Consider the following 27,103-nt stretch of genomic DNA (forward strand, 5'->3'; position numbering starts at 1 on the left):
ATCACTGTGCCATTTTTTCATGTGTTTCTCCAGGGTACTGTACACGCTAAAAGGCATCTTACAAATTTCACATTTGTAAACGTCCTTTCCCACCTGACCATGTGTTTTCATGTGCCGGGTGAGTTTGCTACTCTGGGCGCAGGCGTAGTTGCAAAGCTCACACTTATACGGCCTTTCGCCTGTGTGGCTCCTCCTGTGGACAGTGAGATTACTACAGTTCTTGAAGACTTTCCCACAGTACTCACAAGTGTCGCTGCGTCTGCCCTCTTTTGAGCTAGGCCTTCCAGGGCCTGGGCCACTAATATGTGGGGTGCTTCCTCCGCTTCCCGTGCCGCTGCGGCCTGAGATCCCTCCATCCATCTCCCCTGGAGGCGTGGAGAAGCGCAAACTTCCGTTTTCTGATGAGTGTTCTGAGGAAGAGGCAAAAGGCGATTGTCTGGAGTCTCCAAAGCTGAGGAATGGATCTTTTAGCTGTCTAGAGGCAGCATACCCAGCCAGCCACTGGGAGTAAACATTTTCTGTGTTAGGCATAGCTGTAGCAGGCAGGTCAAACTCTTTCTCAAGTTTAATGCGTTTTGAGAAAGGGCTCAGAGAGCTGGGGCTACCCAAGAGCAGCTTTTTTGATAAACCTCCAGAGGCAGATTCACCAGGCGAGCACCCCCTGCCATTAACAGTGCCATCGTCAATGCGATCTGATTCTCCAGCTACTGAGTCTTCATCACAAGTGTCTCTGTGTACCTCAGATTCAGACAGGTGCCCTCGTTTATGTTTCTCTCCGAGGACCTGGTGAAAAGCCTCACTGAAGTGCTGCATGGAACTCAAGACCATCCCCTGCATGACGTCTGGCATAGAACGGTTCTCCTCACCAACCCTGGAGTTGTTTTCGTGGTGACGAGCTGCTTCTAGATTAATGCCAAAGCCATAGTCTGGCCTTTCATTTTCAGTTAAGTCCTCCTCCTCTTCCTCTTCTTCCTCTTCCTCTTCCTCCTCGTCCTCTTCTTCTTCCTCATCCCCATTTTCCGGAATCATATTGGGGTCATTTTCACTCTTAAACTTGGCCACGACAGATTTGAGAGCACTACTTGCGCTGCCGACGAGATCACTGGTTCCAGGCTCTGGGGAGCTGGCTGTGGAGAGCCCGTCATCTGACTTGACGGTCATGGGGGATGACTTGTGCATGTGTGTTTTCATGTGACGCTTTAGCTTGCTGGCCTGAGTGCATGCGTGGTCACAGAGGCTGCACTTGTAGGGTTTTTCTCCAGTGTGGCTTCTACGGTGTACTACTAAATTACTCTGAAACTTGAATGTTTTCCCACAAAATTCACAAGACTTGGATTTTATTGGAGGCTGGGAAGGAGGAGGGGCTGACTGAAGAGGAGGAAGGGGCGGTGTTGCCAGAAATGGTGGCTTGCTGCCTGGCTGGAATGGCTGCAGTAACCTTTGCATAGGGCTGGGCCGGCTTGGTGACAATGGTGGACTGGAGGTGTTTCCAGCTAACTCTCTAAGTCTCCTGGAGAAATCCATAGCTGGTGGCTCCATAGCCATGGGGTTCAGTCGCAGCACCCTGTCAAAGGCACTAGGGTGATGGGTTGCAAGAGCCATTTCTTCTGCACCCAGACGTTCTATGCGATGTGGATCCAAATGATGTCTGGGGGGAGGGCTAAACAAAGGAGGTGTGGGTGGAAAACGCCCTTCTCCAAGACCTGAAGCCTCTCTTGATACTGACCCAGGTATTCTTAGCAAGTTAAAAGGATTATTGTCTGCAATATGAATCCCATGGAGTGGTGGCTGTGAAGGACATTCTGCACCTAGTCCTGATGGGATACCAACCCGCGGTGTCAGGGGACTTCCATGTTCACTTTCTAAGTAGATTCTTAATCCGTGAGTATTCTGTGCGTGTTGCAAGAGAAACCATGCACTGTTGAAAGGCTGTTTACAAGTTGTACACGTGTAGCTGCTGGGCTCATCTTTACCTGCAAAATAATACAACAGCAACATAAATGTTTAATCACTGAATTGCTTATCAATGATTGATGGTTGTTGGTTTTTTTCTTTCTAATCTTTCTTTTCCCTAACATTAAATCTAAACGGGAGAAACAGAATACTAACTAATGAGTAGTTATGGGGGAGGGGAGTTTGCACATTTAACCATAGCAAATCTGAACTGACTTCCTGCCTTTTTTCTTTCCCTAACAAACAGAAGAGTATGTGAACAGGTAACAGTGTTAAAGATCCATCAAAAAGATGATTCAGTAAATTCATTCTAATTATGGCTCCACAGATACCTTGGTCTTACTTCACTAATATTTAAAACGAAAAAAAAATAATTAAAAATAATTTTATGACAGGTATAATGCAAAAACATATACACTAGTTCAAAGAAGCAGCCCAAAGTGCAACGATAGCTAAGGAAGATGAGAAATGTTAGATTATCATCCTCCTCATTATTCTGAGAGACTAACAATGTGTAGAAAATTAGACAACATCTCATGCCCTTAGCAGAGCGTCAGCTTCAAGTGGGGGGGAAAAAAAGAAAAAGAAAAAAGGAAGACGAAGAAACAGAAAGATGCAGTTCAGCTAGTCCAATATCTGGGTAGTAGCCTGTTGGAGTCACATTATTTCTCTCGCCCTGAAAAGAATTTGAGGATGGTAAATGCCACTTTGGCAAGTAGCAAACTAACTCTAATTCATGATCATTTATTTTCAGAGATAACCCGGACATTATAAAAGAGCAAGTGACTAATAAATAACTAAACAAAAAGCTAATTAATAATGGCACAAGAAAGCAGCCACAACTAAATATATTGCAAAACAAGGAAAATGAATGACTTCTGAAGGGTGGTAGGCAAGGGATCATATGAAATCTGGAGGAGGCAAGTGTATTTTTATTGAATGCTGTAAATTTAAGAATAATCCAGTTTCGCCAGAGTAAGTATTTTTCACTGATAACTGTTGGTAAATTGAAATTAGAACAAAGATGAGAACAAAAATTAATGTTCAATCCAACCTGACAGTTCTCATAGAGTTGCTAGCTAGTGATTTAAAAACAAAAGCTCTTGAGGTCTGCTCCGGAACAAAAATATAACGGTCTTCAAAAACAAGCCAGGCTTACAATGGTATTTGACTGCATAATGTACTCCTGGTCTGACCTGTAATTTACTTGACGATGCATTTATAATCTCACTCAATATAACCCACTCGTGGTTAAAACCTCTTTACAAAATTAGATGGTAGATGCCTAAATTAGGTTTCAAACAGTTGCCTAATGTGGAGGGGGAGGGAGGGAGGACAGAAAGATTTGGAAAGAAAATTTCGACATTAGTATCATTTTATAAGCAACCTTCTTGTTTTCCTCCTCATTTCAAAGAACAAAAAGAAAAAGCTTTATAAGAATATTTTCATTATATAATGTATTGAATAATGATTTGTGAATATGACAGACAGGCAGCCTATAGTTCTGGCTATAGTGACCCATAGCCGTTTTTCCTGGTGCCTTCAGGTTCCTCTATTATTATACATTTAGTCTGACAATCTGAATTGGATGAGTAAAAAGAGATTCAACCACTGATAGCAGGCATTTAACACTTTAGTCACTTAAAAAGCCCTTGGAATAATATTTAACATTTCATTCTTCAATTGAAGCCAGCATTTGAATAAAATGCATTACGGTGTTTAGCGTGTGCCGTGAATACAGGCATAGATAAATATTTAAATCTGTTGGAAATAGAACAAAATTCAATTGGACTTTCATATTCCTGTGCTCATAAAGACTTAAATGTGAAAATTTCATTTATTTTGCTGTCATAAAGTGGAAATTTTTAACAATATACCTCAAACTACATGATCAGGCTACAGTATGCTAACAATATAATGCTACCCCTGCTTCTCTATTTTATATATTAGGTCAGAGAAAATGGCATTTTATCTTATAATGAGGATACAACATACAGTTTTCACTATCACATTTTAGTATTCCCATCAACTAGATATTCTAGATCATAAGGGCAGCTAGTGTAATCATAATGTCAATGAGAAGGGCTGTTACGACTGAGACTAAAGATTACATGGAAAAAGCTGCTTTGAAACTGGTAATTATTACCAGTCCACTAATAGCAAATGATGCATTACAGTTTCACCATATAATCTGTATTTCACTCAGCTCCTACCAGTGCAGTATATTATATTATAGTACTCACAAATTTTAAATTCCTAAAGTACAGTCTTCAATAAATGTGTTACTTGCCATCATTTGCAAAATTACTTTGTTCCTAACATCTTCGACTGTTATAAAGACTAGAATTGATTTCCTGCATGGCAAAATTAGGGCTACATTGATTTACTGAAGTGTAAAATGTAATATTATTCTTCATTTGCTTTGAAGAAAAACAAGTTTTCAATTCACCATTCATGTTTGGTAATCAGGATAATAATTTAAATTTAAAATAATGCTTATTTACATCACTTGTCTAATCTTAACCAATCTAACATTTTCAATGGAGCAATATAAAATAGGAAATAAGACAAAGCAGTGAAACAGTTAAAATCCACCAGTGATTTACCTCCTGCTTTGAAAAAACACAGTTTCTAATTTGTCTATTAGTGCTTGATTAATAATGAAGGCTATTGACTGACCATATTACTACCAAGAGGTATGTTCCAGCCTGATGCAGGCTTGCCAAACTATAAGAATTATGGCAATAATCCACATACTACCACCGAAGGAGTGAGAGTTGTATTTAAACCACCACATTCTGGGTACAAAAGTCCTTATTTTCCCACTCAGTCAGGCTAAGTTCCTGTTTTTGGACACTATGCTGCTCCCATTGATGTCAATGACGAAACTCCCATTGACTTCAGTAGGAGTAGGGGCAGGCCTCCAATTTTTCTCACACCAACCAGTACTTACTTCACATGTTAGACCCATTCATTTTAGTGGGATTAGTTGAAGGGCACAGTACTACTCATTCTTAATAAGGGTGACAAAATCAAGACCTAGAAGTAAAAATGTGAATAAACAAGTCAGGCCAAACCCTTGTTTTTACACACCCCTGACAAGCCAGAACCACAAGTGGAATCAAGGAGGCCCCAATCCTGCACCTCCAAAACGTATGGGGTTCAGTCACACTACTAAAGGTCTCCACTCATTGAGATGCATTAAGGGTATCGCAGGGTGGGACCAGGATTCTTTCAGTGCATACCCCACTGATCCACCCAGACCCTATGCACCTCATGCCACTCAGATTATTGGTGATCCGGTAATAAACCTGGGTTTGGGGCTATTGTGCGAGTGCTCTTGGTCTGGCCAGGATACATGCACTAAACTATTACTCGATACCCATTCTCAGGCTAAATCTGAAGAGAGATGGATTATGGCTGAATTTGTTTCCAGTTACCCATTGTTCTGACATCCCCATGCAGAGCTCATGGTCACTAGAGGGATAAAATGACAGATTAAACCTAAATGCAGCCCATATCCAACCCAGCCAAAGCACACCAAACAAATCAAAGGACACTGCACAATAAATCAAACTGCTTCAGGCCCTCTTGGATTTCTTCCTTGCCATTATTGCAGTACCCTGGCAGACCTCAATATGCTCTAGCAGTGCCTCCCACCAACCCTACCTCAACAAAAAAATTATTGGACCAGAAGTCTGATGGTCCATGGGCCAAGGCATGGCTTGGATCTTCACATTAATGGGTCCCACCATAGTCCACCCTGTTAGGGTCACTAGAGACACCATGAAATCCCACACACAGGTGAGAAGTTAGCCTAGGAAGGGAAAGATAGGCAGGATATGGGCATGAGTAAAGGTAGCAGTTTAAGGGTATGTGATCATAAAACATAGAATCATTGAATCATAGGTCTGGAAGGGACCTCGAGAGGTCATCTAGTCCAGTGGCAGGACTAAGTATTATCTAGACCATTCCTGACAGGTATTTGTCTAACCTGCTCTTAAAAATCTCCAAAATAGAGAGGAGGAACATGAGAGGAGGAAACTGGATAGAAGTTCCACAAAACCTGAGGGCTGGTTCAGGCACTGCATTGTGAGTGTGATACATGATGTTATCCCATGCAAAGCAGTGCTGCAATTCCATCTTGCAGCATTGTACTGATTTGGATGAGATAGGCAGAAATACTCCCATTTTCCTGTCATATAGGATAGTCTAGAGAGAGAGCACCACCAAATGCACCTTGGACTCAAGCAGGGCTTGAGCCCAAGTCTTCAGCGTGGAAGGACTAGTGTATTAACCCACTGTTAACCCAGACAAGCTTTCAGGGGAACTTGTGAAACCTGAAACAAAAACCTTTGTAATTTCCTTCATGATTTTTTTTAAAATACACTCATTTTGAGTTCAGCTCTGGGGCAGTGAACATGTATTCTGCAAAGCCACTTTCAGAGGAGGAGCCACTTCCATTACACCTTGTGCCATGGAGAAACCATGATCTCCAGCCTAAGGGCTCCCAGAGCTCGGGACGCTCTCCTGTGGAATCCAGGTCCCAGGGTGGAGTCTCAGGCACAGCAAACAGTGCTGATCGGAAACACAAACAACAGCTCAGAGAGTGTTGGCTCAATGGACTGGAGACAGCTGGGTTCCTCCCTGCCCTTACAAAGAAACAGAAGGAGGGAGAGAGAGAGAAGAGAAGCACTTCACTTTCACTCCTAACAGCCTCTAACGGGATGAGGACAGAGAGGAGATACTGGGCCAGATTCTGGCTTATGCTATAGCTTCTCTGAGCTGTGCCCCTCCCATCAGCCTTCCTAATGTAGAAGGCATGTTAGGCATGGGAGGGTGTGTGGCCGAATCATGCTGTTCTCCAGTGTTCCCTGGCCAGCAGAATGGCCCCTTGCGGGCCCTTACATGCCAACCTAAGTTAGAGTAGTTGAGTGGCTGCTCTAACTCAAGCTGGTAGCCAAAGAGGCCCCAGCAGCTCTGGAAAGCACAAAGTTAGCATGCTACCACCTTTTCCCCCTTACCCACTTTGCAGTTGCACCAAGCAGTGGAGGATCTAGCCCACTGTGGACAAGGGAGTTGCATAGAGTCACAAAAGAATTGTGGTAAGAGGCTTTGATATTGCATTGTGAGGTTTACAGCAAACTGCTGCATCAGTAGAGATGACATGTCACCATGACATGCTGCACAGATGAAAACAGCACCATGCAGTGCCAGTACATTGCTCTGTGGCTTTGTGGCTGTCTGTGACACTGTTTATTGATGAAATAAACTCTTCTGTCCCACAACTAGGAGAATTACTGTATAGCAGGGATTCTACATAAAAAATAAACACAACGAGCTAAATTCAACCCTGGCCCAATAACATCACTGGCCCAATTTCTTTAGAAAAATATTAAATAAACATTTTACTTGAAGACAATTGCCAATTTATTTTACATCTCATCCAGCGAATTATTAGTTACAGATCTTAAGAAACTGCATTGCACTTTCGTAGAATAGTATTTAGCATTTCTAAAATAATAGTTCCATCTCCCTAAAATAGTAACAAAACTTCAGTCTTTAACCCCCTCCCCTCCCCAAATAAAGAGGTGATTTAACTGGGGAATGTGTGGGTGACAGATTTAAACTCCTGATGTGAAAAATGTTAACAAGTGAATGGAATGTATATTGGCATTTGAGTGCCTTTAAGGGCAGTCGACACATTTACTCAATAAGATATGAAGGCGCATCTGTTTTTAGCACTAAACAGAGCTTTTTTAAAAAGACATTTCTTCTTTGCTGTACTCGCAAATGTATTTAGTGGAGCAAATTTGAATGCTTTACACTGCTACATGAGTCAAAGGAAGTTGACATCCAGAAGCACAATATAGTTGACTCTGAACCATACCCATAGGCATGTCCACGGTCACCAGCAGTGGAGCCAGACAAGGAGCTGGGGAAGAGGCCAGCTGGGAAGAGAAGCTGTCAGTTAGATGCCACTGCTGAAAAAAAATTTCATTCTGGAGCTAGGCATATGAATGCTTCCAGTGCCAAGTGAGTAATGGAATAATATGCATGTATATGTCAGTGGGCTTGGGAAGCGTGTCCTTCAATTCTTAAAAGTAAAAGCTAGATCCATAAAAGCTTATCACAGCACATACACATCTCTGGACATTCTACGAGCCATAACAATGAAATGACAAATGCGGGGTCCTATTGATGTGACTGGAGGTTCCGCATCCACAATGCGGAAGTTTATTTGTACAGGACCCCAAATTAAGGCACTAAACATGCACACAATACAAAACCTATGGTAGGGCATCATATGGGCTGGCTACATTCTGTTCCAGAATACCCTATAGTAGAAGAAATACAAGCCTCAGTCCATCATCTGGCAGAGTTTTCACAAGCAAAAACACACAAAGGAGGATAGTAAAAGGGGAGGGACAGACTACATGCCTGTGGAGATTGCAAAGCATTCCATTTACAGCCACCGACATTCCCCTTGGACAAATTCTGGTCCCAGTGAAGTCAGTGGCAAATCTACCAGACTCCAGATGGACCAGGATTTGGAGCTCTATACTTCTGGGAGATGTTGAAAATGAATTGGTACAGCTAGGCCTGGCATTTCCACAATCCCAGTAGGAGAGCCATTTCACTGTATCCCAGTAACTCCCATCCTGAAAGGGGATGCACATGGAGGAAACCTCTGCAAGGATTCTCCTTCCCAGAGTTCTCTCCATTGGTGGGGCAGGTCTGCCCCTCTGTAGAAGAAGCAATGCTTCTAGCCCCCAGACCATTTGGGGCTCTGTGACTTCATGCTGATTCTGAGCGCTTGTCTACACCTGAAACACTACAGCTGCACAGCTGTAGCAGCCAGCTGTAGCGCTTCAATGTAGACACTACCTATGCCAATGGGAGGGGTTCTCCCATCCACCTCCCTCAGAGAACTCTTCCATCGATGTAGCGTGGATTTTTCACACCCTTGAGCAACATCACTAGGTTGACCTAACTTTTTAGTGTCAACCAGGCCGGAGGCTCCAAAAGGAATAGCAGCTCTGCCTCATGTTCCACTGCAGTTGGTGCTGCCTGGGGTTCTTCAACCATTGAGCCATGAAGGGGTATCCCACTGAGGGGAGGGCACTGAAACTATAACAGAGCCTGAACTCAATACCCTTTACAATGACATTTGCTCTGAGTGCCAGGGGAGACAATGTGCATGCCCGCCAAGACCTGCTTTCAGCCAACCCACCTCTCCATGCACGAAGCCCCAGAGGAGTAAAGCAAGTGAGTGCTGCAGAAACCCGGGAAGAGGTGAGATCTCCACAAGAATCTTGGAAAAATTATTCTTCTCCATCTCCCTGAGATGTGCTAAGCACCCAGTCTCAGTGGGACTTGTGCTCAGCACCTCTTAGGATAATGGCAGAAATCTGAAGTAGCACCAGAGACTCCAGACTCGCTCTACTTTTACATTGGTGTAAATGAGATTGAATTAGATCTGCTATGATCATTTGGACAGTTCCCAATTTCCCAGGTCTAAAGGTATGTAAAAGGGTGTCAAATTGCAGGCCCCAGTGAGGTAGTGTATGATGCTCTGTTGCTGTGGTTGGTTTGTGGGGATTATGAAAGGGGGAAAAAAGTATTTTGATCGTGGATAAATATTATTATCTCAATTTTCAAAACTAGGGTGTTTTTTGGGGGGAGGAGGACTCAATTTCTGGTGTCTAACTGGAGACACCTTGACAAGTCTTGATTTCCCAAAAGCAATGAATACCCACTAAATGAGGCCGCTGCATATTTTCTACGAGCTTAGCAGTAAGAGCACATGAAAGTGTTGTCATTATAGCCCATAGTGGTGGGGTAGTCAGTTCAAAATATACCTTGTTCTCCTTATAAAAGGTACATTTGCCTAGCAAAACTGGGGTTTATAGGAAAAGGTTCCTTTCATTACAAGGTTACTTACTACAATAGTGTGTTGCTCTTGTAGGCGCCTGCATAGATCACATGTATCTTTTGTTATCAGACATGCAAAAAATAGACTGTTACTGAGACTTGAATATGTGAAAATTATAACAAATACTTTTTCACCCTCCTCCCCTCTTTACAAAAAATTGAGGAACAGTTTGAACTTAAACCAGAATTTCTTTATTCTGCTTTAATATCAAATGATTGCTTGCTTTTAGGCTGATAAATTTTGGATCATTACAGTATTTAAGAGGGTGGAGGGGAAACAGAGTTAATTGTTACCACTTGTACTTGATTCATCTCTTCTCCATCTGGCTTGTCAAATATCTTTTCCTTTGGAAATGCACGCTGTTGAAATCCCTCAACTAAAACTTTAGAACTGAAACGACTGGGACACAGGAAGCTAACAGAGACTGAAGACAGATTTGCTCAATCTGGGTATGTCTACACTACCACTAGGACCATGCCTCCCAGACATACACTAGCTCTCTAAAAGCAGCAGTGTGGACATTGGAGAACAGGTGGTGGCACAGGCTAGCTGCCCGAGTACAAGCCTGCTTGCCCGCCTGCCCCTCTGGGACCGAGTTCAGGTAACCAGCCCATGCCACCACCCATACCGCAACATGCAAGCTGCTATTTTTAGCATGCTAGCCCGAGTGGAGGCATGCCCAGGCTGGAAGGCATGTTCCCAACAGCAGTGTAGATGTACCCTCTGAGCCTTCTGCAACCTACTTCTGTTTGTAAGCACTGAGGAGGAAATACCCACTTTTCATAAGTCATCTTTTCCTAGTAGTTAGCAGCATTGACTTAGATGAGGGAAACTGTAATTGTTCAATGAATTTTTTTCCTTAGTTAACTGAATAATGATTTTTCTTTGTGATTGAGCAGATTGCAAAAGACACATTATTATACTGGCCCATCATAAATGGATTATAAGTGGCTGTGAGTTTTGGTGGTAGTGGTGGTATGTTTTGTTTTGTTGGGCGTTTTGGAGGGCAAGGGGGTCATTTCTCTGTAACCTATGCATTTATAATTTCTGTATAGCACTGTTTTTTTTGGCAGGAGGTCCTTTAGTAAATATTGGGTCTGATTCACTACTCTGTTATACCACTGTGACTCCATTGACTTCAACACTGGTGTAATGGAGCAGTGAATCATGCCTATTAATTATTATTATTATCATCATCATCACCATCATCGTTAAATGTTAACGGAAAAACACAAGTAAGACACATGAGAAAATTATGCAACAGCAGATCAGGATGAACAAGTACAGTTTCTAGTGTACATATTAAAAAAAAAGCCTATGAGAATTGGAAAGTAAAGTCCACTAGAAACTGATTATAAACAAAAGTGAAACTGAGCAGTAGAAATGATTGAAAAACAACAAACAATTTTGTGTTAAATATCAAAATCTGAAAGTTGTTTCATTTTGTGGAAGTCAACGTAGCTCCACGTTTTGTTTTTGATGAATTTTTCCATGACCTGTTTGATCCATATTTTATTGATGTCTTCAGCAAAATCGTTACTGAAATTTTTAATTATCCAAAACTCACTTCTTACTAGAAGCCAAGATTTTGTGAAAAGAAAAATTTCTAAAGTGATTTCAAGAAAATTTCAAGAAAGATGTCACAGAAAACATTTCAAAAAGCAGATTTTGATAATTTCAATAATTTTCTGAAAAATGTTTCGTTCTCAAAGAAGGCCATTTTTTTATACCAAAAAAAAATCTTTTTGTGCAAAAAGTTTTGACCAGCGTTATAGATATTTTATTTTCATTGTCCAAACTGAAAAAATACAAGCAGCATAAATGATAAAAAAGCAAATAATGGTGGTAATTATCTTTCTATTTTAATATCTGGAAGGATGACTTAGCAGACAAGGATTTTATATTTAAACAAAATATTACTTTTAAATTGATTATATCTCTTTACATTTCCTGATAACAGTATTACTTGGCCTTCTCTCATACAGAGCCTAAAGTATTATTATTCTGTTCTGTTCAGATTCTTCTGCCACGCCCATCACTATGGTATTTGAGTGCCTTTCACTTGTGCTGCAGAACAACTACTACTAATTCATTAGGAGGAAAAAACAGGCTTACAGGGTACAGGTGGGAAAGACTATGCCTTTTATTCCTTCTCTGGAATGGGAACACAAAACAGACAGGGTGCTACTTGCAGTAAGGTGACTCCCTGAAGGATATCCAAACAGAGAATTCCAAAGTCAATCCAATAAACACCCAAGCACCAAGCTCAAGCAGCCACAAGTCTATTTTCCCGGACTCCCCGCCTTTTACCTTTGTCCAGGGAAAGCAGACTTCTGCCTATTTAAGGTGCAGCCCTTATGGCAAACCGACATTCTTTCTGCAGGGGAAGAGGCAGACAACTTCCAAGTTAAAGGGGTGTGGCCGTGCAGTAGTCCGGCTGCAGTTTGATAATGGTTTACTATTTAAAGTTAGACAGCAGCATTATTATCGAGAAGGTCAAAGGAAAACAGAACCTATCGCCTGCCATACATTTAAAGTCTCACAGCCTGGAAAGGAAAATTAGGGTTATTTGGAGTGAAGGTAAGAACGGGGAAAGGAACTAGGAAAAGGAACAAGGAATGGGTATGGTCCCTCTAGTGCTACCTCTTCTTTTCAAAAGAACAACTACACAGCATCATCAAAGAGCAAAAGGGCGAGAGCTCTATGGACATCTAATTAACGATAAAGTGAATGGGCCCACTTCTCTTCTCAGCTCCGCAAGCGCAAGGTCCAGATCCAAAGCCCACTGAAGGCAATGGGAATACTTCCAGTCAGTGAGAACTGGAGTAAGCCCTACATCAGGAGTAACATCAGTGAAGTCAACAGAAAAACACTGGTGTAAAACTGGTGTGAGAGAAGAATCAGAATTATTTTCACGTGAAACATAACCCGTGTTTACACCTCACATAGTAACAAAGGAAAAAAGCTGCATAAATAAGCATACATTTAGCTTTGGGCCTGATCCAATGCCCATTGGAGTCAATGGAAAGACTCCAGTCCATTGCAATGTGTGTGGGATCAGGTCCTTCCAGGGAAAATAGAAAATTTGTGGGTGTACATTTTACTTCCAGTGTCAAAATACTTTGTATTTTTTCTTACTCGCTTAAAAAAAAAAAATCTACTAAAACCTAATTTTACACAAAGACCAGAATTGAAACTGATCTCTTGTTTGAGCTGTAGCGCGTGGCAAAAAGAAGATGGCTCCTGCTGTCCCTCAGGAGCATTGTAGGGCTGCCAGTGATACTGGCCTGACCTCAATGTCTGTCACCATTTTCAAGGCGATTATTATTTGGCTACAAAAAAAAACTGCTTCAGGTTCCAACTTGGCAAGTAAGATACCAGTCTGGGAATGATTTTGTGTTTTTTAAAACTTGGGGGTGGAAATCTGTCACTTTTCGATTACCAGCGAATGGAAGCAAATTGCAGTTGGTGGGTTCAGACAACAATTTGGTGCTTAAAATTCAGCTTTGAAATAAATTGTAAAAGAAATTTCTCGAACAAATAAGATCCGGCAAACATAAGTAGTTTGTACTTAAATACTAAGGTCACAGAGAAATACAAATAATATAGAAAGACAGACAGACTTCAACATATGCACTCCCATTAATTCAAAATATAAACTATAGAGTCTAATATTGGACTATATCGTACCATCAGATTTGTAAGCAGAACTCAGTATTGATATAATCTGGCCCACGACTTCTAAAAAAATTCACAAAGTGATCAAACCCTGACGTGCAGATTCTTTTCCAGCTCTCTTCCAACTGACTTTAACGGGACGACTCGCATGAGTAAGGATTTTCCGGGACTGGGCCCATAGTCCCTAATGCCATCTGATCACTTTTGCTATTTAAAAAGACAAAAATGATTATTACTGTTGCAATGACTAAGTTTTCCCAGTTTGGGTTTTCTTTTTCCTTTAAAATTTTATAATCATTTTAAATGAATGGACTTTTAAACAGGAGTGACACCCACAGGGCCTTAACTAAAACTCCTCTAGCTAGATCTACACATTATAGACAGATACATTCTCCTTCAGAAGTCATTATGGTCTATCAGGTCAATGACCCATCAACTAAGAAATCTCATGTAAGCCTTGACCCGATAGAGCATCAAAGCTCCTTCAAAGCAGTCACCCGATTATGCAGTAAACAATACCCTGTGTCAACAATCCATAATTATGTATTTACCCAATGGCTGTTAGGGACAATCAAGTTAATAATTCACTTTTTAAATACAGTGTAATTATATAGTTACAGAGAAGTTCCAAATAATTGTGCTCATTCTCATACACCTATATGATGAATTGTTTCCTATTTTTCTTTCTGGTAGTTCCCTTTTTCTTTTAATCTTTTCTTCCCTTCTAACAGCAACAGTACTGAACCTGAATACCAGACAGAGGATACTAAAGCATAAAAATGCATGTTAAAATTATGCTAATTGCGGCAAGCTTTATTCAAGAGGCAGTATGGTCTAAAGGATATGGTGTAGCCTAGCAGGCAGGAGATATGGGTTATAGTCCTGACTCTGCCATTTACCTACTGTATGACATTAGGCAAGGCTCTTTACCCTTCCTTTGTCTGTTTTGTCCATTTAGAATGCAAGTTCTTCAGAGGAAGGACTATCTATAACAGCCACTATCTATACAGTCTTCAGCACAGAGGGGTCCTGATCACAATGGTGATCACTAGATGCTACAATAATACAAATAATTAGAGTAAAACAAAACTTTGATTGACATCAATAGGACGACTACAAGATTTGATCATAAAGTTATATGGGCTAAATTTTTGGCCATGAGTAAAAAGGGACAACCACAAAAATGTCAATGCTCTCATTTCACACACACGAGCAAACTGCATGCTGCAAGTGCAAATGGATGGGATGTCTTGGAGTGTGCACACAAAGGCCCATTTGCACTCACCCATGTAAATGCACAATGGCAGCACCCAGAAAATTTGGTTCTATGGGTTTGAGTTATCTCACGAAAGCAGGAAATACATTCATGTTGTCATGCCCATCCTTCACTAACAGTGTTTTTGTCCAGAGGTGCAAAGACATATATGATGACACCTAAGAACGTGCCATGTTTTCTGACCTCAGCAACATCTCAGCACAACACAGAGGGAAAGGTAGATCTAGATTTCTAGCCTTTCATTCCATATTCCCTTTTTTCTAAAGGTTTAAGTCCCAACTTTTACATTATTTTGTTTTGAAACTGCTAATACTGTTATTTTAGTTTTAATTATTAATTATTTATATTCATTATATTAAAAGCCCATATACTATATATATGTAACAACATATCTTCTCACAAATACAGGATCAGAAACATAGTCACATGATTTTGTATTAATGAGCATAACTATTAGTGCTTTACTACCCAATTAAACGCTATGGGAAATTGCTGAAGGACGCTAATGCAATACACTGGGCACTCCTGGAGAAATCAAACAGAGATGACATTTTGAAATCATTCAATCTCTGCTCACTGGGAGAGACACTGGATGGAATATTCACACCACTGGTCACTGTTAGAGCGACTTGGAGTAAGTACATTGGAGTAAATCTATATAGAAGTAGTGCCCGTCCCTTATTGCCTTTATTTATTTATTTATTTATTTTTGTAGCGAATGCACTGCAATACTTTACATGTCATTTTCTGTTTCTCTAATGTCATCCCAGATTCTGTTAAATAAGTATAACTTCTTTCACCTCTGAACAGACCTTTTGTAGTACATGTTTAAAGCATAGAGTTGCATAGCACACTGTATTTTGTTAGTAAACAGAACAGAACAAATTTATCCCTGGTGTATTAAGTTAATGGAGTTATACCTGCGATGAATTTAGCCCAATACATTCACTCAGGAGGCAGCTGGAATATTGCTGCTTGTAATACTTGATCGCAAGGCAGGGCTTGCATGGTGGTCTTGGCCAGGACCCTACTGCCCTTCCTCATCTGCTAGAACTAGGAAACCAGTACTAAGGAGAGTGCCCATTGCAACCATAGCATAGTAGTTGCCACTCCTGGAGGGAGTGTTCTGAATGTCTGAACATTCTACAACCAGAGCTACGTCTACACAGCAAATGAAGGTCTGATGGTAGCGTAGGTAGGTATAGCCACACTAGCTTTGATCTAGTTAAAGCGGTAATACTAGTAGTGAAGCTGTGGCAGTGTGGACTTCTGCGTGAGCTAGCTCCCCAGTACAAGCCTGCCAGGGACCCTGGATACATACTCAGGATGCTAGTCCATGCCACCATGTCTTCACTACAATTGTTACCCATACTCGCTAGGTTAAAGCTAATGTGGGTATGTGCATGCTACAACTACATCTTCCCTTGGATGTAATGCCTCTGACAGCTGCCCCACAGTGCTCCCTTGTGACTGCAAAAGCCACATTCTCGCCGAGGCTGGAGACGGGTATTGTGAGCTGCACTGATCAAGGTGACATTGGGTGGGGAGAAGTTCTGGTATATATACAGGCCCTGGTGCTGCTCAAACAAGCTGTGTAACTCAATTTACCCAGTTAAATGTTCTCAGTGCCAAAGTTTTACGGGAAAATGCTCACCTGAGAATAATGTTGATCTCATTTTTTCAGACTAGATTGGGCTTGCTTCTGTAGATCATAATTCTAATTGAGGGTCAACTTCAGGATTTTGGGGTACAGCTATTTAACTGTCTTCTCAATCTCTTCTTCCCCTGCATTCCCAAACAGATCCTCTCAATCTCTCCTTCCCTCTTGTAATGCCCCTCCTCTGCTTCAGTTTCCCCTTTCTTGCCAATCAGTGCACTCAGACAGCAGCTGACTCCACCAGCCCAGGTTTACTCTGGCACCATCTGCCAAACTGGGCCATCTTGGCCAGGGGTTCTGCAGGTCCCCAGAATCAGTATCTCTGTCCACAGCTCATCTGTTGGAAAGGCAAAGCCTTATTATGTCCCTGAACAAGTTCAATGTCACTAAAGGAGCTGCAATTACAGCAAGGGCTGCACCTGACCCTTACAGAAGACAGTTTTGTACTTGCACAACAGAGTATTAGGAGAGTTCTTAATTTTTTCTTTGTAAAGAGGACAAAAGATATCGTAAAGTTCTATGGTCTTGTTTGTATTATTCTGCCTCCTCTTTGTAATCTAAGAATCCTTGAAGTTGAAAATGATATAATGCTCAGAATATGTGGGGTTTAGGGAATGTGAGAATGAAGGAATTTCTATAGCTTTACTGCATTTTCAGGGCACACTGAGTATTTACCATATATCCAGTCAAGAAACACAAAAGGGGCATTTTAAAATTCAGTGCTTCAGGCTTCAGGAGTTTAAAGTCACAGAAAGGAAGATAAAGAGAAGAATTTCTTATTTATAGATTTGCAGATGAAATCCAATGAAAACATACCAAAAAATGCTTCTTTATGTCAGTAAGGCTGATTCAATTTCCAGGCTTGCAAGGTCTCCTCTATCTAAGTATTATCCGACCCCAATAACATACTGTGTTCCAAGGTTAAGATCTGTTTCCTTACAACAGTGCAGAAAGCTGTTGTTTCAGTTGCGGCTGCAGAATTCAGCTCTGAAGGACAAGTTAGTACCACACTACATTTAACTGGATTCAGTTCATCTGATTATACAGTGCCTTGCTTTCTGGAATATGTAATCATCTCTTTCTGATGACATTTTAAATATCCAACTAGATAAATAATTGCAGCAATAATTGATAGCTGAGTCAAACTGGAAGATTATTGATTGGCACAGTATCCACTGAAACAAATGTTCATCTTTCAAACATTACAGTAAGGATGCTTAAATCTAACTTTTACAGATAAATGGTAAAAATCTGATTTACTGACAAAGCCACTGGAAGACAATATGCACTTTGGGATTTGATTACTTTGTGAACATTTTTAGAAGAAAAATTAGGCATCGAGGTTTATTATATTTTATTTCAATAATTACAAGGATATGGATAAGTAGTTGAATATAAACACATGCAGAGAAGTCCCAAAGAGTAAACTCTCTTCCTTCCTGAATGTTATTTATCTGCTCTTTATTATTACTTACATATGAGTCTATCCTGCCATCTTTCTGCGCGTGCCGTATGCCTGTCTCTTTACTAGTGATGGGAGTTACATAACCACGTCAGCAGCAAGTTCCCCCCATCACTTTCTGTACAGCTGTTCCAGCATGCATGATGGAGCCAGTTTAAATATTTATCCTCTTAGCATACTATGAATAAAGTTGAAAGGAGAAGCTCAGATTCTGCAGGCCTGAGCCTGAGCTCCCTTAAACTGGTGTAAATCAGAAGCAATTCCACTGAAGTCAGTGGAGTTACACCACTGTAGAAACAGAATGAATGAGATCAGAATCCAGCAGATCTATAGATACTGAATTTTTGAGGGTTAAAAGTAAAACTACATCTCACATCTTGCAAGACAGGTGCTTGAGTCTACATTTTTTTTTTTTTTAATTACAGAATGACATCAACTCTGCAGCCCTTCCTTGTTCGCCATGGGGTGGAAGGACGGAGAGAATCTGTGAAATGTATTGGTTGAAAAGAATCATGACTAACCAACATGGATGCTCATATGTGAGAAATGACAAGCAAATGAGCTGCCTGACTAAGAGAAGTGGAGCCATTGTGAGGTAAAGCCTGAAATTAGGAAAAAGCACCAGAATATCTGAGCAGGGAACAAAGAATATAAATTCAGAGTAAGAGATGAAAAATGCACTGAAACGTTTTGAAACTGAGCCATTATGAGCTGATTTAGTCTCATAGCTACTGTTAAAAATCAGAAGCTTGTTAGATGTAATGATTATCTGCGCCTTGACACTTAAGGCATATGAGGGGGCTTGTCAAGCGGCTTTGCTCTAATTTAGAGATCCTCAGTTAATTAGAAAGCCCTCGGATTTTCTGCAAATGCAGGTCACTATCGACAGCTCATGCTTTTGATGCTTTTCCATGTGACAGTTGTTGGACTGACCTTCCACAAGCTGGCAGGGTTGTCCAGACTTTTACAGTGTCAGGGAATTCAATCACTCCTGCCAGCTTAAGCAAGAAGTTACAAGTAAGGTTACTGTACTCGTATACTCCGTTTCCTCACATTAAACAAAAGCTGATGAAATCGGCATTCGCTTACCACTATAAATAGCTCTAATTTCCATTTTTTTTTCTTAGTGGGTGTCACATTCAGCCCAAACTTCAGGGTACTCGTTTATTTAGAAATCTCGCCGAGCAGCACTCATGAGAAAGGGAAGTGTTTTACGGAGACTGACTCGCTTGCACTGAAACTGCAGCAATTGTGGAACAGAAACCCCTCTTTGATTTTTGCTTCCTGATTTCTACATCAGGTATCAGAGGCTGCACCTGCACCGAGATTGAGTCCATGTTTTTATTGCAGACCACATTGCAGAGGGGGAAGGTCATAATTCAGACATACAAAAGACTCGGTGTACTAATTGCTTAGCCCAGTAGTGAATTGTTGTTGTGTTTCTCTAAGTGCAGAAACAATTGGAGAGTTCAGTGTTAAATTATACACACAGGTAAACTAAATTTAAGGGCCCAATTCTGGTCCCACTGAAGGCAATGGGAGCTTTGTATTTGTTTATTTGCTGTGTGTGTGTGTGCATGTGCATGTGCATATGCATGCATGCTTGCCGCTTGGATTTTTAAATAATGAAATGTGTCATGTGACTCGTCTAGGGAACGATTTAATTGTTACTGGAAATTTATTAAAATAGAAAAGGTGTGTAACTCAGAAAATAATCTATTGCTCATACATAGTGATCACTATTTTAAGGCCTGCTCCTGCTCCCCTTGGGCCGTCGTGTGCTTTTGTATTCATGCGAAGTGAGTGCCAAGCAGAGTGGTGGCATATCATCTCCACTTTGCACTTGCATAAATGCCTACACAAGGTGCAGGGTAACAGTGAATTGGGCTCACTTTGTTCAGCGGGTGTGACACCAGGCCCTAAAACAGTTCTTACTATTACAGCACCAGGTAAAGAATCAGCCTTTATGAAGCTGTCTAAACAGAGACTTTCTAGACAAAGCAAATACATATTTGTAGAAATTGTATTTACATAAACAAGCATAAAAGCTCCAAAGCTGTGCCTTACTGCTGCCCACAGAGTGAGTCTGAGGAGCTGCTCCTTGCCCAGTTAGATAACCACACCTTGTCCAGGAAAGGGGTTGCTGGGCCACAAACCAACACAAGGCTCTCCCACAGCACCTGCTAGCCGTCAGTCCACCAGTCCCACTGGGGCCCAGCAAGACAGAGTTCTTGTTCATGCAGGAACTTACATTTTTTACAACTCTTTCAATGTGCATCTTTATATAACAGACAAGAGCAGTTATTGTTGTTTTGACTCTCAGACGCAACTTGGGAGAAAGAAATTGAAATGCAAAACTGGAGGAAACCTTTCTTAACAACAACAAAAAATTTAAAACCTCTCTATGGAAATACAAGAAATAAAGCTGAAAGTTGTGGTGAAACTCCCATGGCCGCGTGACATGCGACAATCACACAGTGACTCAGTGGCAGACACTAGAAGATTAACCTTCGGGAACAGTGCAGCATTGGCAGAGAAATGGATGAGATGATCTAATAGATATTTTCCACCACTAATATGATTCGGCAATGATTTCACATAGATCTCTACATTATCTCAGCCTTTAGAAATAAATGTATTGTCTGATCTTTCCCCTTCTAACTCAAACATAATACATACATTAATAAATTGCAAGCTGGGCCCACTGTTGCTGTTCTTGTAGCCAAAACTTTTGTGTGATATATAGATAGATTTAACTGTTTTTAGTGGCAATAATTTTTACAATCCAATCCAAATATTCTGTTACTAGCAGATTTGGCAAGCATTAAAAACATCTTGCAGAAGATCCAAAAATGTATTAACTTAGTAGCTAGATGAAGCAGAGAGGTGTAAACCACCACCCAGGGAGGGAAGCTCCCTACACTCCAGAGGGATTTTCTTCAAGGGACAGTAGATTGAGATCTCTCCCTTAAGGTTGTTGTTGGGTAAAAACAGCTTTAAAATACACTGGAGAACCTCACTGGAAGAGACTATTGAAGAGATATGCTTAATCAGCATACCCTCTGGCTATACTGGTCATGCCTCCTCTCCAGTCAGTTACGCTCACTTTTAGGTCCTACTTTTCTCCAGTGCCCCCTCCCCACACCTCAGCAGATAGTAGCTTGCAGGTACTTTGCCAAAGAGCATCTTCCACCAGAATCTATGGTGACTGAAGTCAGGAAACACCACTGGCCGAATCTGGCTCTGGTACTTCCTGTAGCATGGAAGTGTCTATTTTCCTATTGAACAAAAGACTTTTTCCATGTGGATATTGGGATAGGAGAGATAATCATTGCAGTTACACCAGGGATGAATATGGCCCATTAGCTTGGAAAACTCATCTGTGGTGAGAAACAACGTTTTGGCTGTCATGAGGGTGGGAGAATAGATATATACCATTCCCAAAAGCACATGGTACATGCACATAACTCTCAGAGGAATACAGTATGGGCCATCATTCAAAGAAGAAATAGAGGATTGGTGGTAGGCATGGGTTAAGATTTGACAGGTGGGGAAGAATAAAATTAAAATAAGGACTTTTTAAGCATCTGATATAGGTTGTAGAGGGCCCCATCTTTTACCAGGATAAGCATTTTGTTATAGGAAAAATACAATCTACTAGAATTATTTGAGGGGGTCAACAAGCATGTGGACAAGGGGGATCCAGTGGATATGGTGTACTTAGATTTTCAGCAAGCCTTTGACAAGGTCCCTCACCAAAGGCTCTTATACAAAGTAAGCTGTCATGGGATAAGAGGGAAGGTCCTCTCATGGATTGGTAACTGGTTAAAAGATAGGAAACAAAGGTAGGAATAAATGGTCAGTTTTCAGAATGGAGAGAAGGAAATAGTGGTGTCCCCCAGGGGTTTGTACTGGTGCCAGTCCTATTCAACATATTCATAAATGATCTGGAGAAAGGGGTAAACAATGAGGTGGCAAAATTTGTAGATGATACAAAACTACTCAAGATAGTTAAGTTCCAAGCAAACTGTGAAGAGCTACAAAAGGATCTCACAAAATTGGGTGACTGGGCAACAAAATGGCAGATGAAACTCAGTGTTGAAAAATGCCAAGTAATGCACATTGGAAAACAATCCCAACTATACATATAAAATGATGTAGTCTAAATTAGCCATTACCACTCAAGAAAGAGATCTTGGAGTCATTGTGAACAGTTCTCTGAAAACATCCACTCAATGTACAGCGGCAGTCAAAAAAGCAAACAGAATGTTGGGAATCATTAAGAAAGGGATAGATAATAAGACAGAAAATATCATATTGCCTCTATATAAATACATGATACACCCACATCTTGAATGCTGCATGCAGATGTGGTTGCCCCATCTCAAAAAAGATATATTGGAATTGGATAAAGTTATGGAATGGCTTCTGTATGAGGAGAGATTAATAAGACTGGGACTTTTCAGCTTGGAAAAGAGACGAGTGGGGGCGGGGGTATGATAGAGGTTTATAAAATCATGACTGGTGTGAAGAAAGTAAATAAGGAAGTGTTATTTACTCCTTCTCATAACACAAGAACCAGGGGTCACCAAATGAAATTAATAGGCAGCGGGTTTAAAACAAACAAAAAGAAGTATTTTTTCACAAAACGCAGTCAACCTGTGGAACTCTTTGCCCAGAGGATGTTGTGAAGGTCAAGACTATAACAGGGTTAAAAAAAGAACTAGATAAGTTCATGGAGGATAGGTCCGTCAATGGCTATTAGCCAGGATGGGCAGGGATGGTGTCCCTAGCCTCTGTTCGCCAGAAGCTGGGAATGGGCGACAAGGAATGGATCACTTGGTGATTACCTGCTCTGTTCATTCCCTCTGGGGCACCTGGCATTGGCCACTGTCAGAAGACAAGATACTGGGCTAGATGTACCTTTGGTTTGACCCAGTATGGCTGTTCTTATGTTCTTATTAATTGCCAGCACTTAGATACCAGTGACAGGTAGTATCAGAAAACAAAAACATAGACAGATTAATTGTACAGTCTTTCATGTTATCCACTGTCCCATGTTACAATACTCCTATTCAAGTTGAATATCACCTTACTCCACGAGCAGCTCCATTGATTCCAACAGGACAATTTGAAGATGAAAATGCTACTCAGTCAGAGTAAGGGCATCAGAATCTGCACCTCACATCTTGTATTGGGCCACTTGAGCGCTTCTGACGCTCAGTAAAGAATAGTTCTTGTGCTCCCTGCCACCCCCACCACCTTTTTACCTTACAAATACACTGACAAAGGAAATAAAGGCCTCATTCCCCGCTCCACTTATGCTAGCAAAGAGAGCCCACATCTACGGAACTCAGTTGGAGGACGAAGAGAAAGTGCCACCTCCTTCCACTGGCTTCACAGAAGTCTCTCCTTGGCTTCCCCCAAGGGTTCCAAGTCCTTAAGGAGCTACACTGCACAGGGACCACAGGGCATTGGGGTGTCTAGTGAAAGTACAGAGGCAAAGGTCCACAGGTATCTCTGGAATCTGCAGCTTGGGCAGGGCTGAACCTCTGCTATATGCCTGCATGGGGAGTATCCCAGAAAGGGAAGCTTACAAGGGAGGATTAGCCCTAATTACAAACAGCCATGGTAAGAAAAGTTAAGAGAGAAAACCCTGTAATTGTAACTCTCATAACACTGGGTCACCTCTATTTGACATATCTTTAGCTGTCTCCAGGCTGACAGCAATTCCGGGCCACAAGGCCAGGGCCATCCCTAGGGGGATGAGGGGTTCGGGGCAGAAGTGACGAATCCATCACTTCCGGGACCGACCGCACTGTCCAATCGCACCAGCCCACGGGGCCCGGAGGAGTCGCGCACACCTAGGAGCCCAGTGGCCCACCCGGGCGATTAAGGGCATGGGACTCCCGGTGGCAGCCGCTGCAGTACAGGCCCCTTTTAAATCGGCCAGGGCCCTGGGCAATTGCGCCCTTTGCCCCTTCCCTCCCTCCCCCCCCCCCCCCGACCCTCCATCAGCGGGCCTGGCTGTCTCTGTCATACTACAGGCGGTGTATATTCTGCACCAAAAGAAGACAAAGTGTATCAGTGTCCCCTGCATAGGGTTACCATACGTCCGGATTTTCCCGGACATGTCCGGCTTTTGGGGGCTCAAATCCCCGTCCGGGGGGAAATCCCCAAAAGCCGGGCATGTCCGGGAAAATCGGGAGGCTCGGCCGGGGCCTCCTTGTCCGGGGCCGGGGGCATGGTGCAGGGGGCCGGGCTGGGCGCGGGGCCGGGAGCCGGGGGGCGCGGTGCCGGTCCGGGCCCGCGGAGCCGGGTCGGGGAGCCGGGCCGGGCCCGCGGAGCCGGGAGCCGGGCCGGGGTCGGGGTGTGCGCCGGGCCCGCGGGGCTGGGAGCCGGGGCGTGCGCCGGGGTCGGGGAGCCGGGGCCGGGAGCCGGGGAGTGCGCCGGGGTCGGGGAGCCGGGCTGGGAGCCAGGGTCGGGGAGCGCGCCGGGGTCCGGAAGCCGGGGAGTGCGCCGGGGTCCGTGAGCCGGGGGGTGCGCCGGGCCGGGAGCCGGGGTCGGGGAGCCGGGGGGTGCGCCGGGCCCGCGGGGCTGGGAGCCGGGGGGTGGTCGGTCGGGGCCGGCACCCCAGGGCCCGAGCCGACCCAGGCTGGAGCCGTGGGGGGACCAGCCTGGGCCGCGCCTCCTCCCCCTCCCCCCCCCCCTTACCTGCTTCAGGCTTCCCGCGAATTAAATGTTCGCGGGAAGCAGGGGAGGGGGCGGAGACTTTGGGAGGGGGCGGAGTTGGGGTGTGGGCGTGGGCGGGGCTGGGGGCGGGGCCGGGCCCCCGGGGAGTGTCCTCCATTTGGAGGCACAAAATATGGTAACCCTACCCCTGCAGTAGTAGGTTTATGCTTTTGTGCCTCCTTTTGACATTTCATTCATTCTCTACCCCCTTCATGTCTCACAGATTGATGCCTCCCAGGCTCCTCCCACATAACCACACATAAGTATCCCCACGCAGGACATACACACAGAATCCAAACACCTGGTACATCCCCTACACACAGTTCATTCACAGTGCTCCCCACACTGCACATGTTCCATTCACAACCCCTCCTCAGACACTCACACCCCACTCACACCTGGAAGCCCCCTCACACACACTCACAAACACTGGTTAGTCACAACACTCCCTCCCCACACACACACACACATACTTCATCATACCACCTCTCTCCCACATACACGTGCCTGGCATGCCCCCCTCAACCCCTCACTCACGCCTGGCTCAACAAAACACACAACCCTCCTAGACCACTCACACTGAATGGAGTACGGAGGGAGAGGGTTCTTTCTGCAGCTACCTGGAGGGATTGTAACCTGCCATCCCATAGGCCCTGGGCAGGGAAAGCCAGGGCTGTCCTAGGGCCAGGGAAGTCTGTGAGCCAACAGTGAGAGACAGCCTGCTCTCCATCCAAAAGCACAGACCGCATGAGGACACTGCAAAGCCCCATCAAAAACCAGGCTTGGGACAAATGTCCTACCTGTATTCTGTACCCCCACCTCCTACCCCATCCTGGGAGCTGCCCTGGTAAACAAGGGCAGTCCACTGACTTCGGTGGAATTTCACCCACTTAGTGCAGGGCTGAAGCTGACAGTCTTGTCTGGCATTTAAGATGTAGAAGGTCACCAATGTAATATGAAGAAAAAAGAGTATAAGGCTAATACTCTGTGCAGTGACTTTCTGGCTGCCAATATGGAAACTGGGGAGCTGTCTTCCCTAATGGAGAATACGTTCCCAGAGGTAACATTGCTGCCTGGGAATATCCTTGTGATACACTACACAATCAGATCAGAGATAAATGAGAAACCCCTGGTCCCCAATTAAGTCAATAACTTCACCAGGGCCAGCATTTCATCTAAAGTGAATTCTTCAGGTTATTATTAATTATTATTATTTTTATTTATTTGCATGGCAGTAGTACCTAGAAGCCCCAGTCAAGGATCAGGGCCCCATTGAGCTAGGCACTGCAAGTGCAGATAAGAAAATGACAATTCCTATACCTGAAAGCTTACTATCATTGTTATTCCTATAAACCTTACAATATGGACTGCCATGATAAACAGACAATCCCTTCAACATACCATTTCTCCACTCCCCGAGTTTAAGAGTAGTGAACATTTCTAAAATAGATGGCTTAGTTTTAATTCCACCATTTGCCTGTCTACTGCTGCAACTATAGCTATTGAAAAACTAGAGCATTACATCTGTGGTTCTTTCATGGTGTTCAGCATTATTTTAGTAATAATATAATAAATCAATAACAACATTAATACTGAGAATTTGTCCTTTATAGCACCTTACATCCAAATACCTCAAAGTGCTTTACAAATGTTCTTTAATTAAGACTCAAAATAGCCAGGTGAGCTAAGTAAGTATGCTCTCCTCATTCTGTAGAGGCACAGAGACATTATGTGATTTACCCAACCTCACACAGTGACTCAGTGGCATAGCTGGAATTAGAACACAGAAGTCTTAACTCCCCGTCCCCCGCAACAAACCCTGATCTTGCTTCCACTGCATTCAATAGCAAAACTCCCATTGACTTCAATGGTGCAAAGCACGAGAGCCCGCATCATCCCAAATTTTCCTAAAAGAGAGTATGGAATGATAATTTTTCAGCAAGCATTTTTTCCTGCTGCTGCCTATATTGGGCCTGTTTCTCCACTGCCTTTCACCTTAGCTAGTCCATTTACATATGAGGAAAACAGTCGTGTAATCTTACTGATATGTTAAGAGGTGGTGAAATGACTGGTACAGGTGAAATAACTGCACAAGGTACATAGCAGAGGAGAATCAGGCTTGAGGAGCAAAGCAGTGGAGAATTAAGCCCATCAAATTAATCCCAGAAAACAGTTATCAGAGTGTTTAAAAATAATCTTATACTTCTTTTTTGAGATGTGTCCTGGAGAACATAAAAAAGGTACTGTATGAGTTTCAGTACAGAATGCAAAAGGTACTTCAGTCATCATTTTACCTGAATGATTTCTCTGAAAATACACCATGCGGGGGTGGGGGGGAAGAGAACTGTATATATGGTGTGCTTGAAATTGCCATCAGGTTCACCTAGTTTCTTTTCTTATGTCCTTGGC

General features: G+C 42.8%; 1 protein-coding gene across 3 annotated transcripts in view; it reads right to left on the bottom strand.

Annotated features, from left to right (window-relative positions):
• BCL11A (BCL11 transcription factor A) overlaps nt 1–27,103 on the bottom strand; it is a 101,603-nt gene that overhangs the window by 11,669 nt on the left and 62,831 nt on the right. The window contains exon 3 of one of the 3 annotated variants that reach the window (XM_042857233.2): nt 94–1,973. In XM_042857233.2, coding sequence (XP_042713167.1) covers nt 94–1,973 — 1,880 coding nt within the window. Of the gene's footprint in view, nt 1,974–27,103 lie in introns of all 3 variants that reach the window. The other 2 variants (XM_008179024.4, XM_005305652.5) reach the window with 2 other exon arrangements.

Source organism: Chrysemys picta, chromosome 3 (genome assembly GCF_011386835.1).
Source record: "Chrysemys picta bellii isolate R12L10 chromosome 3, ASM1138683v2, whole genome shotgun sequence".
Lineage (NCBI taxonomy): Eukaryota > Metazoa > Chordata > Testudines > Emydidae > Chrysemys > Chrysemys picta.